The following is a 16,550-nucleotide window of genomic DNA, read 5'->3' as shown; positions in this document are numbered from 1 at the left end:
CACCTTCATATACATGTGAATGAAGAGAATGCAGCAATAATAGGAATAGAACAAATTAGTGAAGGACAATCCGACCAGAAGTTATACAGTTTTGAAGTTCCAGTGCCGTCATCACTGGATGAAAAGTCCACTACAGCTTGTGATGTTACATGTGTAGAATGATAGAAAGGAAATATAAAGAAAATCTCACATATTTTCACTTTTATCGCATAATAAAAGAACACTTGACTTGCCTCTTTCAGAAGGCAAGGGGAATAATATTACCCTTAATATACATCACTGACATGTCAAAGAATGTGTACTTTTTCAAAAAGTGAAATTTTGTAAAATTCTCTTTAAATCTTCTTTACACTATATCATTCTATGCATGTGACATCATAAACTGTAGTTAATGTAGTCTTCTCATCCAGCAGTGACTGTGCAGAAACTGCAAAAATTCATACCTTCTGAATGGATTGATTGATTTTCCTCAAACTTTCACTGATGTGTTCTACATTTTACTAATATTGCTGCATTTACTCAATCCACATGTAAATGAAGGTGAACTTTCCCTATAATGCTGTCCTATTGTCTCACATCATGTCCAGTGCATATCTACCACCTCTTGGAGGCAATTTGTTAGTACATAGTATCATGTCTTCATTCACTTCAATAACTGAATAGAGAGTGACCTCAGGGAATAATTTTCCAACTCAAATTTGTTTAGCAATTTCAGCTGATGAACAATATTTCAAATGATATCCTGTACATTTCTATGGAAGAAAACTGCTACACAAAAGATAGTTTGTGTAGCAGTGGTGTAAAAATGCATAGCAAATTGCGATGCTATACCAGGAAAATCATTCCCTGGACCTGCTTGTAATGATGTTCATGCAATGTTACAATGCATTTATAGGTGTTCAAGTGCATGTTTGCACGGGTACCAGTCTGACACCCAACTCAGTTTAAAAAAAAAAACAGCTTAGAAACAATATCAATTTCATTTTTTCTTTTGGACATATTGTTTTAATACATGACAAAGCAGAAGACGGAGCAAATTCAACAGACAGATTATCATAAGTACTTCTATGATAAATTTGGTGACTTATTTGCTTAAGATACACAGGAATGTCACTGGACAAAGGATGCAGAGTATAACTCATACAGCACTCTTGAATTGATGCAGCTGATTTACCAGTAATGGATAAAGTGAAATGGTCTCTTCCATCACAGAATTTATTTGCAACAACCGGGTGAGAGAACCACACATATGTGATTGCACAATGTACTGTGGACTCCTTGAAGTAGATGAAATTTGCTTGCACGTTTTCCTTTACAGATTAACAAGTTACACAGAACAATGTGCGAGAGCATTTATAGAAAAAAAAAAGGGACAGTACAAGAAACTGAGAATAGACAGAATGTGCAGTGGTTTTTTTTTCGAGGAAATTAGAAAACTTACAAAAAAAATGCAAAATACTGGAGCACAACAAACACATCCAGATTTACAACTTGTTTGAAGAATCACAATTTGTTGTCAGTATGGGTCAGATGGGGTCAGTGTCCACATATGTGAGGAAAAGGCATTCACCGACTTTCTGAATCAGTTGACCACCATTCATGGCACTGAATAGACTAGTCCACATTGAACACACAATGGCACACTCCACATTGTGAATTCAAACTGAACTATTAAACCATATTATGTACTAAATCAAGGAATGTAGAGGAGGTAATCCAGAGATAATGTGCTATCCGTTGTACATTATAGCTCTTCACCAATATACTATTTAGTGTTCACTGATAACTTGTGATCTCTTGCATTTCGTACAAGTGACGTTCCTAAAAGTTACTAATGATTCAACAGCAAAAGAAACATAGCATACTCATTACATGAATCACATGCATCTCCCTCATCATTAAAAACAAACAAAAAATATCTATAGTTAGGTTTGCATTTACATCATTACATAACAAAATTGGCATGTTCCTCACTGCATTTCTACGAAAGATGACAGCAATGGATATGGCCTTGCTAACATGTCATGGCAGTGGATGGAACTAAAACACGGGAGAGAAAAACAAACAAACAAATATGATCAAGAGAAGAAAGAGAGCAAAGCAAGTTAAAACTACCCTTGCAACCCTTGGTGAATGACTGCTTGGTCTGTTTAATACATTATTTGTGTAGAAATCCCCACAAGCTTTGTACAAAAGAAAAAAGAAATTAATAAAGAGAGATGACTTCACATAAGTTCATCTATCTTGTCTGATCTCCTTTATGACATACTTAATACATCTTGATTAGCTTCATGAAATTATACCGTCTATTGACAGCAAGTGATATCTACATTTCCCTCACAATACATGGAAGAATAAGTGCCTCTGATGTCATGTCAGTAGAATTACACGTATTACTAAGAGAACTTCTACTTCTCTACATCCAAAGTATAAAATTCATTTGGTTCCTTGTCTTAATCATATGCACTAGCTGACAGACAGGAAAAACAGCTTGAAATATAATGTCAGACTAGTTAGAAGTATAAAAGTCTGACAAATACCTTATATGTTCTCTCACACTTTGTCAGTTTACCAAGTCAGTCACACATTTATTGAAAGTGAAACCACTTTAAAGGCACATTGACCCTGTGGTTAAGTCGAATGCGTACGCGGGCGCACGGCACAAGTTTCCTATGCTATCGACTTCTCTTTAGCGTTTACGCTTGAATAGACCCATTTACACGAGAAGTCCGATCCACTGAAGTCAGTGGTCCGATCACAGTTCGGTTCATGATTCAGCTGATAATGACAGCTTTAGCAAACTTCTTCTGTGACATCATACTAAGAAGCGCGCATCCTGGCATCACTACAGACTGCGTGATGCGCAGAAGACAACTAAGGCAACGTTACCTAGCAACACCTACGCGCTTTACTCTTGATGACAGCTCAACTTCGGCAATCTTCGTATCAATGCTAACAGTGATTAGCAGTATCATCCAACAGCGCCCCCGCAACCACTAGGTCTATGTGCCTTTAACAAAGACAAGTACAACCATGGCTGTCAATTATAAGTATCAAAGTGTACTTGCACAAGAAGACATGAAACTCTCATTGCATTCACAGATGGGATTTCTATTCTTCTTTGTCGCACAAAATCACAGACACATGTGCTAACATTCATTACAAGAATGGGTAAACAAATTTATTATTCAATGCACATCATTTTTATAACACAAACTTAACATTTCTCTTCAGGTTGATAATCTCTCCCTCTGGTTTATGCTACTTGAGTAGAAATGCCAAACATAGAACAATTGAGGAAGAGAGAAAAATGTAATGATATCTCTGCAATGATTTGCATCTCTGAAACTTCTTCCATTATTACTATCTCCATATTAAACATGAACAAGTGAGAGCAGCTCCATCAGCAACAACTGCAGCAACAACCTGTGTTCACATAGCTCAGATAATGACTTTTGCCATGATAGCAGTTGTGGCTGGAACCAACAGATATAAGAAGAGAAGATCAAGCATTGCAGGCTTAATCTCCCTAACTATTCAAAAGCATCATCTCAAATCATGCAATTTTGAATCCTGCCATACCATTAAATTCAACTCCGTGTAAGTCGATCTAGACGGGACTGTGGTAAACGTATCGACTTAAGGCAATGTTTGACTTCTGTGAGTACAGAGGAATAACAGACATGAGGCTATGAATGCAAATTAGGATTTTTTACTTTTGACTTAGGCGATTACTCAAAATATGGACCATTGACTTACGTGGAGTTGTTCACATACACTGAAAGTCATCTGGTCATTACTGAATCATTATTTCAACATTACTTCAACCTTGTGTTTACACCTTTAGAGTCCTACACAGAAAGGCTGGTCGCTATATATGACACATTGCCTCTCTTAAGCTGTAATATTGGACAAACATGGTTATGCCGGCTTTACTTCAAGGAACAAAATAAAATGCTTTAAAATGTTTTCATTGTGTTAAACACAGAATAATCCAAAATAAAACAGGACACATGATTTGGGAAGTACTGTTCTGATTACAATTATATTGTTGGAGCAATATGTCAATGCAATAATATTTGGTTGGAAAGACATCAGAGAAACGTTTTGGGGCTTTTGCCTCCAGGAAACTGCCACAAGAGAAATCTTGCCTTTAATTCCTGCAGGAGCATGTGAAGCTCTAACATTCATTGAGAGTAATGGAGCATAATCATGTAGTGGCAAAACCCATTGCTGCTGTGCATGTACTGGATGACACTCTTTTGATTCTCTCTGGTAAACACCACAAACACACACACACACGCACATACATGTACACAATTATACAATAAATATGAAAATCATGACAACCCTTGCAAAATTAGAAATGTTGGCTGGACGTTTCTACTGCACTCCTGCAAAGATGTAGGATGCAATTTAACAAAAATCACATTTTAATTGCATTATTGGGATGTATTTGTCTACTTACTCTGAACTACATAGGAGAAAAAAGAGAAACTAGAGGTCCCATTTTCTTGGCATTACGGGGAAGTAGAATTTATGTTAATCAATCTTTCAGTGAATCAAGCTCTAGCCTAAGGATGCCTGAGCGGAAATATAGCGCATTGATGGCAACAACTCCTTGCACACTGCAGAACTGCAGAGAATTTCTGTGTCTACGAGCTGCTTTCATCTACCAAGGCCATACTGAGCCACTGTCCAAGGTGGGCACAGATATGAACTCATAACTTAAGAATCTGACTCGAGTACACCAATATTCAAAGCATTTTTTTTTCTTGTAAAAACTCTTTCAGTAACTGTCATATTGAACTCATACACTATATGCGCAAGGTTCAGGAAAACCTTTTTGATATATTTGCGATCACACAAGATGGAATTTTAATAAAATACAAATTATTTGTTCAGAGAATGGAAAAATTCTGCATGCATTTATATCAGTTCAAAAATTTCCTCTGTAAGATCTATGTTGGCCATTAGCTACACTTTGTGATTTGGTTATCATGAAAAAAACAACAACTATCTTCAGACTTCTCTTAATGCACATATAGAAAAAAATGAAAGTTGCTTGTTGCATTTTTCTCAACAGATTCACGGAAATGAAGAAAAAAAATTACAATACAAAAAGAATGGAAAAAAAAAACACTTTCTTGTCAAACACTGCAGTCACACTTTCAGGTTCAATTAATAAGCTCCTGTACAACGTCAAGTTTACAAGACAAAAAAAAAAAACACCAAAAAACTTTTGAGAATGAATGTATTGAAAAAGGCCCCAGCATCCTTGTTGGAGAGGCAAACAAACGGGAAAACAAGAAGACAGAACAGCTGCACATCTCACTGTTGGGTTGCTGCCTCGCGTTCCTTTAGTAATGTCACTGCAGTCGTGTATTCTTCAGTCTCTGCTAGCTCCTGCTCTTGATCCTGTACATATGAAAATAAAAGACAGCTAAATTAATAAAAACATGTTTTAAGTCATCAATTCATATCTCTTTCACACTTCAACACCCCTATTACTAAGCTGAGTATGATATTCAATTTGTTTGTCTGTGTTTTGAGAGCAGAAACTGACCTCAATCTTGACATTGTAGTCACTCTGACAGCATGTAACCTGAATGGCTACACATACGGTACACATTTGTTTAAGAACGTGTAAGCATAATGTGCCATTCACATCAAAACTGGTCCCTCAAATACAGGCTCTTCGGCTACCTACAAGGCTCAATGAGCTTACAAGTACATGATTTCTTTATGCAGTAGCATTGAGTATTATCCATAAACTAAGCATATCACTGCATGTATGTGTGTAGTGTGCCACATCATGCTGCTACACATACTGCAATATGGTGTGAAAAACATACACCATTATTCTGACACTTTCACTCAACAGATCCTTGCCTCTTAGCATCTTCAAATGCCAATATAATTTATAGCGCACTTGAAATATTTGTGAATGATATCTGAGAAAATGCATGAACTCATATTCTGTTGTTGTTGATTTTTTGCCTTTAAACCATGAACTTCAAAAATACACATTTGAATTTCCTTCCTTCTTGTAAAATCTATTCAATTAATTGCTAACTTATTCTAGAGCCAAGCATCTAAGAAAGAGGCAACAGACAGAACTTCAGTGTTTTTTCAATCACTTGAGTCTATTCATGAAGCAATTACGAATTGTCTTGACTTTTGATCCCTAGCCATCATGAACTATAGCCCTCGAATCTAATCAGCAAATTATCTTACCAAACAACATACAGTAACTGTTAGGATTGATTACTTCAGATGTAGCGCTCCTTGAATCACGGTCAAATTTTATTAGACTTTGCTACAATTTCATCCTGATCACTGTGTGCACAGTGAACATGCACACACACTATCAAATTCAAACATGGATGGTCCCACATACCAGGAGACTATGTCCAACTCAATTAGTCTGTGGCACTTCAAAGAGCTTGTTGTTTTAATTTTTGATGCAAGGATTCTGATTTCATGGAATATCAGTTGAAAGCCTATCCACATGACTCCACCAATCACAGTAGGAGACATGTTAAAATGTCTCCTGTTGCACTTGGTATGGTTGAACACATACTGATTACATGTATTATGAATATTTCATTATGTATTCCCTGTCTTTTGCACAAATGAAATGTGTGAGTCAGCACTGGCTTATGAAACCTAATACTGCACACAATGCACTTACAATCAAATTTTTAAGGTCAGTGTATGCTGTTCTTATCCTTCGTTCACAGTCGGGAATCATCATCTTTGACTCTTGGAGAACTTCAATCTGTGAAAGAAAGAAAAAAATATATCAGACAATCAGACAAGAGATAGGGTCTCATGGTCACCTGAGTATCGCAAGTTCACCTTCCATGTATTTTTGCAGACTTTCACTAGTATCTGAGAACACAGCAAACTTGGGGGGGGGGGGTGTTGGGAGCTGCTTTAAGGTCCTCCACAGGGACACGGTGTAAATTTGTATATTCTATCACACCGGCAAAAATATACCTGCAAAGTATTTAGAAAATTTGACAACAAACATATGCAGTTAAAAAAAAAAAAAAAAGTACAAATGTAAAAACTGACCTCCAATTTGGTGTATGCCCAAGCCCGTGATGTACCATAAATAATCTTGGAAGTGCATTTACTAATGTATTTACTCATGGTACAATGTATTTCTGGTTTTAAACAAGATCTGCCTTTTTTTTTTTCTCTAGATTCTCTAATTTGGGGGTTCTGGGGTGCTTGTATTTAACATATGTCACCCCAGTGATAATGCCTGCCAACTTTGGTGACAAATCTGATCATGTGTTTTCAAGAAGAAAATGTGAAAATTAGGCCCAAATTTGGTTCCCCCCCCCCCCCCCCTCCTGCATTGTGCCCCTGGGGGCCCCTGGCCTAGTGGAAAATATTGTGCCCTTTTTCACGAAGATATACATGTACATGTGTATTCTACACCAACACCTGTGAAGTTTGGTGAAAATTTGACTATGCATTTTCAAGAAGATGAAAATTTGAAAATTGGGCCCAAATTTGAAATCCCCTCACCCTGGATGTGTCACAAACAAACTTGAAACTACAGTCACCAATTTACTAACTCATAGCACTACCGATTCCTCAATTTGGGTTTTTTTTTTTCATTCCCTTCCCAAGGGATGATACCTGCCAAGTTTGGTAAAATGCCATCATGAGGTTTCAAAGAAGATGAAAATATAAAAAATTTACACATAATGAACGACGGATGCCAGATGAAGATTGATCAGAATTTACCTCAATATGACTCAGGTGAGTTAAAAATAGAATAGTGGTAGTGAGTGTAAATTAAAACAGAAACAAAACAAAACAAAACAAAAACAATAAAACAAATGGATGCACTGATTGATATTGGTGGCTGCAATACATGTACGGTTGTGTTTCATGAATGATGCTGTGGCCATCTTTTCATTTTGCTCGATTACACTTGGTGTAATGATAATATCCATGTAAGTAATACTCTTGTCCCATAGAATGCCATAAATCATTACGTGTTACACGTAATGATTTATGGCATTCTATGGGACAAGAGAAAATGATTTTGTAGGTAATACTTGTAGGTATCTAAAAGTGAGTCTAGAATGATTTTATCTTGAGTTTTCTTAGCATAACATACATGCCAGATATGACCACTCACCTGCTTTTTAACATCATGTTCATCCTTTCCTTCAGTTTTCATTTTTTCCACTTTTTTCTCCTGATCCTCTGCTTCTTTCTCGTACATTGTCTTCTCCTTCATTAATCTGAGCAAAGATTAAAGATCAAAGTTCACCTTTCAAGCAGAATCCACCAGCAATCTTATTACTTAGCAGTTATTGATGTGATATAAATAAATCAAGATTCTTGCTCAGGTTTGTAGAAAGAAAAAGGTAAATCTTATCTACATCTTGTTGAAAGGGTGATGAACCACACCTTTACCATCAGAGTCAAAACTTATAGCACCTTACATGGAACAAATCACAAAGTAATTAGGATATTAGAATGACGGCAGTATTGATGGCTCAGGTGTTACGTATATAAACCTCTTGAAAAGGATAAAGACCAAGTGTAGTTGCAAATGCGACAGTTCCACAGGCATCTTTTATACAACCCTATGTACACATATATACTTTCTATCGTAGCGATACAGTCATTTACTAATTACATTGTACTTGAATCATTGCCTTAAAAGATTACATAATGATTATCCGTAAAGGGACTGTACAGTACCTGTTGAGGTGAGGATTCAGCTTAAAGTAACATCTTGCGAGATATTTAGAAACCACTCTATGTAGTGTTAAAGAGCATACAATTCCAAGGGGAGTCCAAAGTTTATTTCATGAAAATCGGTTTTGAAATGACTGAAATATCTAAAAACAAGGAAAAACGAAGAGATCCTAATAAAAGTTGTGGCCTATCAATTTCATTAGGATCGCCTTTTTTGGATATCTCAGCCACTTCAAGGCCAATTTTTATCAAATGAAAACTGAATCCGTCTTGAAATTATATGCTCTTTCATATTTCACAAGAGGTTTCTCATTATCTTACGAAAAAAAAAAATGTTATAAACCTGAATCCTCACCTCAACCAGTACTGTACAGTCCCTTATATACCATACTTTCTCAAGAAATGATGATCTTGGACAGGTCAAGTAACACTGCCTACTCATTTTAGTCACTATCAGAGAAAGATCAACTGAAGCTCCTTCAAGTAATCATGTTTGTGCTCTTATGTGAGCATGTATACATGGTGTGCAGTACAAAAGAAGAAAGGAATCTAAATTTATTGCACTATTTCGCTTTCCTGACAGAACTTGAACTCAACAGTCAAAGTCAACTTTTTTAACTACAAAGTATACCAACCCAGTTTTGACCAAAGCATCGAAAGGTCAATTTGATACTGAACTTGCCTAAAAGCATTTTAAATTCAAGGAAAGATCAATTCATGGCATGTTTTATAACACTGCACACTGACGACTACAAACATTGCAACGAGACTAAAGGAGATCAGTAACAGTGACATGTGTCACTGTGATGTCATCACATTGTGGTAAATGCATTGTTAAGTCCTACAAGACAGAGTGGTGTATTAAATGTCTTTCAATAATTTTGAGATAGAAGCCACTCTTACTCAGTGGCTACATCAATAGAGTCACTTGGATTTCAAGTCTATCTCCACAGATTCATTCATGTTTGGGTCACATCAAATAAAACCAGACAAATTTATAAACAACCTATTGTAGATATCTGGTGGTATCTAAACTTACAGCACTTTCTTGGAATTACCTTTCTAATAGTTTGCTACTTTATGTGTACTGCCTGTCAGGTGAATATGCAAAATCTATTCATCGTTATCTTAATCAATTCTTCCATCTCTGAATGAAGCCGCTTCGCTTGGTAGCCATAGAATGTGTCTTTGGCAGAATATAAAACTCTACTAACAGAATTAACTTTTGATACGCATCAAGAAACGAGATACAATTTTCTTTTCTTTTTTTTTTTCCCACTTGAAAGAAAAGCACTGCATGTATTCTGAATTTGACAGAGCAATGATCTGTGATTCAATGTATCTTCACAATCTGATTATAAAACGATATAATGAACAGAGTACCTAAAGACAAATGCTCATTGATGTCGTGTATATTTCTACTCTTCAAGACAAGAAGAGAACACAGCATGGTGTGTTTGAATATGTTGCATACTGCATACATCAAGTGTCTATAACTGCAACCAGCCTGAACGCAGAGTGTTCGGGCTGTGGATGTAAGGATTTAGTGTCTTATATATGGTGGCTTTGCCCATGAAATTCAACATCAAAACTTGATTTATTTTAAATTTGAATATGTATAGATGTAGTTTAATTGTTGACAACTTATGCCATGCAAAATTTGGTTCCTCTAATAGTCCCTTGGATGATTTTTCTTGATTCCATCGATCGTAAACCCGTCCCTAGTATAATAACTGATCCACTTGAACCTGTGCGCATATTGTACCAGTGCACAGGTTCCAAATCCTTTGAGTTGCTGTTAAAACTACGGTCCTCCATGCAGCACCATGAATGGGAAATGACAATATGTCTTGACCAGAACACAAGTTCGTAACAATAGCACCTACAGTAATCATCCGCTTCAGACAGGGTGCCTATTTGCATTGCGGCAGGGGCAGTTTTTTATTCATTGATAAAACAGCTAAAGAGCGTCAAGTGTGCTCATTCCCACTTTAGAAGGCATTGAAAGTTAAATATTTTAGACTCTTATTCTCAAAAGAAGAGAAAAATCAGTGCAATTTTGCATAATGGTAACTTTTTTTTAAATAACAATCACATGGTTACCAATACTACTAGTGTGACCCGTGTGCTCATGCAATTCATGGACTGAAAGGTAATCAAAAAAAAAATGAAGTGACCAATAATAGATAGCTAGCCGTTGTGGCCAATTGTGAATTAGATTTAGGCCTAGGCATAAGTACACTATGACTGGATCTGGATGTGTACGATGCAGGGCCCTAAATGGGCATAATGCATCAGATGAGAGAGGGTGCAAGGATAATTAGAAATTTCTATCAATTGCCTTTTTTAATGAGTCTATTGACGGCGAGTTGATAGTGGCATCACTCAGGTGGTTCCACTCGATGATGGTAGATAAGCAGAATGAGTTCTTGAATTGTTCTGTTCGTGCTCTTATTTGGTTAAAGCACCGACTATAGTATTACAATTTGAATTTGTTGACTCGCGAGAGAATCTAACATAATTGAGAATGTATAGGCAACTAGGCCTACCATTAGTATAATAGGTGTCCAACACATCGACACTGTCCATTGAAATCGACAACCCTCTATAGCATTGAGCGTAAAGAACAAACTTTCATGCATGCGACTTCGTGCAGTGGTTTTTGCATTCTTCACAGGGGATTTGAAGATGTCCAAATATTACTGAAAAACCTGAAAATCAACGGCAAAACAATTATCCCGTAGATTATAAATGCATGCAGGAAAAGCATTATGTGCATTTAACACATATTGCCAATAGAGGGTAGGGGTGTATTGGTTTCAAAATATGGCGCAACTGAGTGGGTCGAAATACAATTGTAAGAGCCCATGCGTTCGAAGCAGCTATCTTGATGTACTGCAAATCGCATTTTCAATGCGCACCTTGTGAATTCAGAGTATTTTCTGATACATGAGAGTAAAATTTAGTATTCAGGCACATTGTGAGATATTTTAAGTACGGTATACATCTACCGATAGAAAAACATTAGGGTGTCGATGTGTTGTTGGACACCCAAATAGCACTAGACCCTACTGTACTATAGACTAAGTAGACTCTAGCTAACTACAGTACTATTATATTCCACATACTAAGAATCTTGCTATAGGATTGGTCAAGAGCTGATCACGTGATAAAGCGTAGTTTTGCCCATCACATCACCTGAGAAGAACTAGGTCACTTGATAGTACACAGTGCAACGCACTTTCCCTTCAGTGTCGCGCGATGCGCGCAGCAAATTCATTGTTTTGTCATCTATAAAGACAGCTGTTTGTTTTGCTGATCTCTGGCAGTCCATACAGTCTTAACGCGAGATGAGTACGCGCGAAATAAAAGTGCGTTGCACTGTGGACTGTCATTTAACTAGGTCACTTGATAGTACACAGTGCAATGCACTTTCACTTCAGTGCCGACCGGTGCACGTAGCAAATTCATTGTTTTGTCATCTGCGCGCACACGTAGCCAGGCTATATACCTAAAGACAGCTAAAACGGTTTCAGATGTGGAATAAAATGGGAATTTCTATGACCCTTGATGTGGAATATAAAGCAAATAATTAACTTTTAGTTTCAGGCAATGAGACAAACTATCACTTCTTCGGCGATCTGAATGTGTACGCTATCTTTCCTCAGCTGCGCTTCGGAAAGATAGCTACATCCAGATCGCCTCAGAAGTGATAGTTTGTCCCATCACCTTCACCAACGTTGATCATTTGCTTACTAACTGATGGTAGACCTCTAAGGTTACTACAAGTCGCAAACGTTAGAACTCCCAGAAGTTAGAACCCGTTAACCCGTCTTTAGACAGACAGTGTGATATCGACTAGATTGATAGAAGGCCAGGCCATGACTGCTGATGTCTGAAGATTAGCCTGACCAGACACTGTGCTGCGCACAGTGTCTGGTCCGCTGTCGCTTCGCGACAGCGCTGCGTGTAGTTAGTCTGAAGATATACTGTAATACAATATACACCCTATTAGATGATGATCAATTGGAATCTTTTGGCCCTAACATGCACATGGTTGGGTTGATACCATACTACACTAACTTACTAGCACAGTAGCAGACGAGTCACGACACTCCCCATAGTCCCACCTGTGGGCAAATTTGTTTCTTGCACAGTAATAGAGAGACGGCCGTACAAATTGCTGATAAAACTGATAGACCCTACTGGTTCTGATCCTAAGTAAGAGTTGATTGACAGCAAAGTTATTTTAGCTTACTATTAACAAGCATGTAATTAACCGTCGTTAGCTTCATGACCGCATAGAAGCTCCCTAAGGCCTAAGCCCTATTTGGGTTAGAATCTATCCACACCGCACAGCTCCTGATCAGGATCCTTCCCATTTCAAGGACAAGAACTGACAGCCCGGCCGCGCCCGGTTGTTCGGTTGCACACTAGAATACTCACCTCTTTAGCACACCGGTCTTAATTTTGATGTTTCGAACTCTTGGATCTGCACTTGCCATTTTCTTATTAATTAGACGGTAGTTTATAGCCTCTGATTTACTGAATTAGTGCAGATAACTGTCCTTCCACTTGTCTCAGCTACTAACGTCTTTTTTCCGCGTGAGTGTGTAAACGATCAATCCTGCTATAGGAAGCCCTATTTGTGGCGCTAAAATCGCCCACAACTAGTCACCACTCCGCACATAACCCTGGATCTATATTGTACCTGGAGAATAGTATTCAGTGGTTTGAACTTAAATTTTATCACAGTATTGTAAAGCGTCGTAACATCAAATCCCAGTTTCATCAAAGATCCTACACTCTACTACGATCTATATTACCTGGGGAATGATATTCAGTGGTTTGAACTTTAATTTTATCACAGTATTGTAAAGCGTCACAATATCAAATCCCAGTTTCATCAAAGATCTCACACACTACTACGATCTATATTATACCTGGGGAATAATATTCAGTGGTTTGAACTTTAATTTTATCACAGTATTGTAAAGCGTCACAATAGGCCTATCAAATCATATCAGCTTCATCAAAGATCCTACACACTACGTGTAGGATCTTTGGTTTCATCTCAACTGACCACTATATTGTTGCTATTGGAATGTATGTAGAGACTCAATATTAATCCTCAAGTGAAAATTTTTGAATCAATTTTTAGCAGGCTCTGAAGGAGAATAGAGTATCATATTCAAATCATATGCATTGATCCGTTTCAAAGATGGAGGGACTTGGAAAATAATGTGTGAGGGAGCAGAGCCATCGAGCTGGGGGAAGGGATATTCCCACAGGAGGGAGATTTTACATTTCTATATACCTGAAATTTAACGATCTGGTGCACACTTTCAGGGGCGGATCCAGGAATTCCGTAAAGGGGAGGCGCCTTTATACAAAAAAGGGGAGCACGCCCCCATTTTTTTCTTTTTAATTCTTTTGTTTAAATATATATATATATATATATATATATATATATATATATATAATAAAGAGGGGGCGTGCGCCCGGTGCGCCTCCCTCTGGATCCGCCACTGCACTTTCGATAAAATTTTGTGATATTTTTCCTATTAAAAAAAAAGCAGTAAAATTAATATTCACAGAACTGAATGTGAGTAAATCGCGGTATCTCAACTCTTGTTTAGCGGTGTGTGTCATCACTATGGAGGTTGATGGGGGGGCGGGGGTGTCCTCCTCCCACACGATGGAGCTTTTGCATTCTTTAGAATAGAATTAGGACGATCTGATGCACACTTTTTGTGGACAGTCGGAAAACTGTCAATCCCCATACCAAGAGTCCCCCACATGGAGGGCCACATGGCCACAGGGCCACATGGACCGAGCAAGAGGAGGGTCGGAGGGGGATAAGGTATGTCCCTCCCATTCAAGGAAGCTTTTATATTTTTAGAATTGAAATTTAAAGATCTGGCACACATTTTTTGGGTTTGTATCAGAGAAGTGTTAGCATTTAATATGAAGGGAGACCAAGCGTTCATGATGTGGGAGGATCATTATACCCCCTCCCATATTATGACACGATGCTTTGGCATTATTATGACTGCAATTGTGCAATGGTGCACACTGGCTTTTTGGTGGATATAATGGAAAATTTTCAATCCCCAAAGAATAGCCATAATCAATGCAGGGGGGGGGGGGGCGCTTATAAAGCAGGGAGAGGTGTGGAAGGGAGTGTCCCTAACCCCAATGCGAGGTAGATTTTGTATATCATGTTATTAGGAATTGAAATGGAAAATGTATTGCTTTTTTTTTTCTAGAAATTTGTCAATCTCAAAAGTGTAGGCCCTAGGCCCCTACCAAGTATGGAAGGGAACCTACGGGGAAGGATGTGGGAAGGGGTATCCCCCTCCCATGCGAGATAGATTTTGCGTTTTTAGAGTCTGTGGAAGTTCAATGATCTGCATGGTGCATACGTTTGGTAAAATATTCTGACAATTTTCTTTCAATAAAGAAAGACAATTTTCCGCATATCGTCAATTATTCATGGCCAAAATTACATATTTGCCCCAACTGCCCCCTTGCCTTCCAGGATCGACGCCCCTTCATACGAGGTACAGCTTTTGCATTACTTTTGTAGGATGCAAATGAAAATATCTCGTAAACATTCAATATTTGATAATTATGATTGTCAATCCCAAAAAGTTATACTTGTAAAGCTACGGGAGGAACCAAGTGAGGAAAGTAGAGTCAAATGAAAGAAGATATCCCATCACGAGGAAACTTTAGCACTTTTGAACTGGTGTGACAGATCTGGTCCCCCCCCCCCATATTTTCGGGGGGGGGGGGGGGATGCAATCAAAGTCTGTAGTGTCGACATCCCGTCTGTACATCTGTTTGCAATACCGTATACGGATACGTCATTGCACTTACAGATAATGAAGAAGATGTTTAAAAATCCCTATGTAGATACTAAGGCTCAATAGGATCATATAATATGCTTCAAGGGACTGTATGTTTAAAGTTAGGAGGAGATTAAAGATATATTACAATATTATATTTATGTGTTATATACATATATATATATATATATATATATATATATATATGTGTGTGTGTGTGTGTGTGTGTGTGTGTGTGTGTGTGTGAATAAAAAATGATAAAAATAGTGATATACAATACATTTTATGAAATACCAAAATATTTCAAATTAAATCCAACCACAAAAAAGTAATAAAACAAACGTGTGTGGTGTTTCGTGTCCAAGATTAGAGGTGCTGTTTACCACCAGGAGATGCTGTTATAATAGGAGCAGTCGCTGTATTGATGAGCACAAGCTAACGCTAGTCTCTGTGTTACACCAGGGAGGTGAAAAGAAACCGTCTCGCCTCCCTGGTTGCACATCCATGCTGCACCATGCAGTCCTCACCTCCGCGATTTCTTCGTCCATCAACACACCTATCTGGTCTTGGTACTATCATGTTATTGTACTTATTTTGTGTCGAACATCTCCGTCGCGATCTCGGCTCGCCACATTTTACTACTTGACACTTCTATATACTTGCCATCCTTTTCCTCTCATTTAGTTGTTGCTCTATAGTTACTTCCAATCAGACAGATGAACCGATTCCAGGTCACCCAATCGTTATCATCTTAACTAATTCTCAAATAACTCAAACACTTGGCAATTGGTTTCCACATGGAAAACACGGACTATTAATCGTCGGAGCCGATCTCGAGGACGCCACGGGATACCTCCTCTATGATAGCCTGGCTCTGTCCGCGGCCCCGTTGCCGATTAACCGATTGGGTGTAGTTCAGACTTCTGTTTGCTGATCTTGTAAAGTTCCGGCGCGGCGGTCACTTGA

At 38.0% G+C, this 16,550-nt stretch overlaps 1 protein-coding gene across 1 annotated transcript; it reads right to left on the bottom strand.

Moving 5' to 3' along the window:
• Window positions 1–5,335: 5,335 nt before the first annotated feature.
• On the bottom strand, window positions 5,336–13,314 carry LOC139727228 (tubulin-specific chaperone A-like; the record flags this gene model as incomplete). The annotated part of the gene is made up of 4 exons (XM_071638186.1): window positions 13,180–13,314; window positions 8,165–8,270; window positions 6,695–6,781; window positions 5,336–5,418 (listed from the first exon to the last, which is right to left on the bottom strand). Coding segments are annotated over exons 1-4 (335 nt in total), but the record flags the coding sequence as incomplete, so codon positions are not given.
• Window positions 13,315–16,550: the final 3,236 nt, after the last annotated feature.

The sequence above is a fragment of the Diadema antillarum genome, unplaced genomic scaffold (assembly GCF_040938485.1).
Source record: "Diadema antillarum isolate AM-2024a unplaced genomic scaffold, OU_Dant_1.0 seq00000123_RagTag, whole genome shotgun sequence".
In the NCBI taxonomy this organism is placed as follows: Eukaryota; Metazoa; Echinodermata; class Echinoidea; order Diadematoida; family Diadematidae; genus Diadema; species Diadema antillarum.
This window is presented reverse-complemented; position numbering and strand designations above follow the sequence as displayed.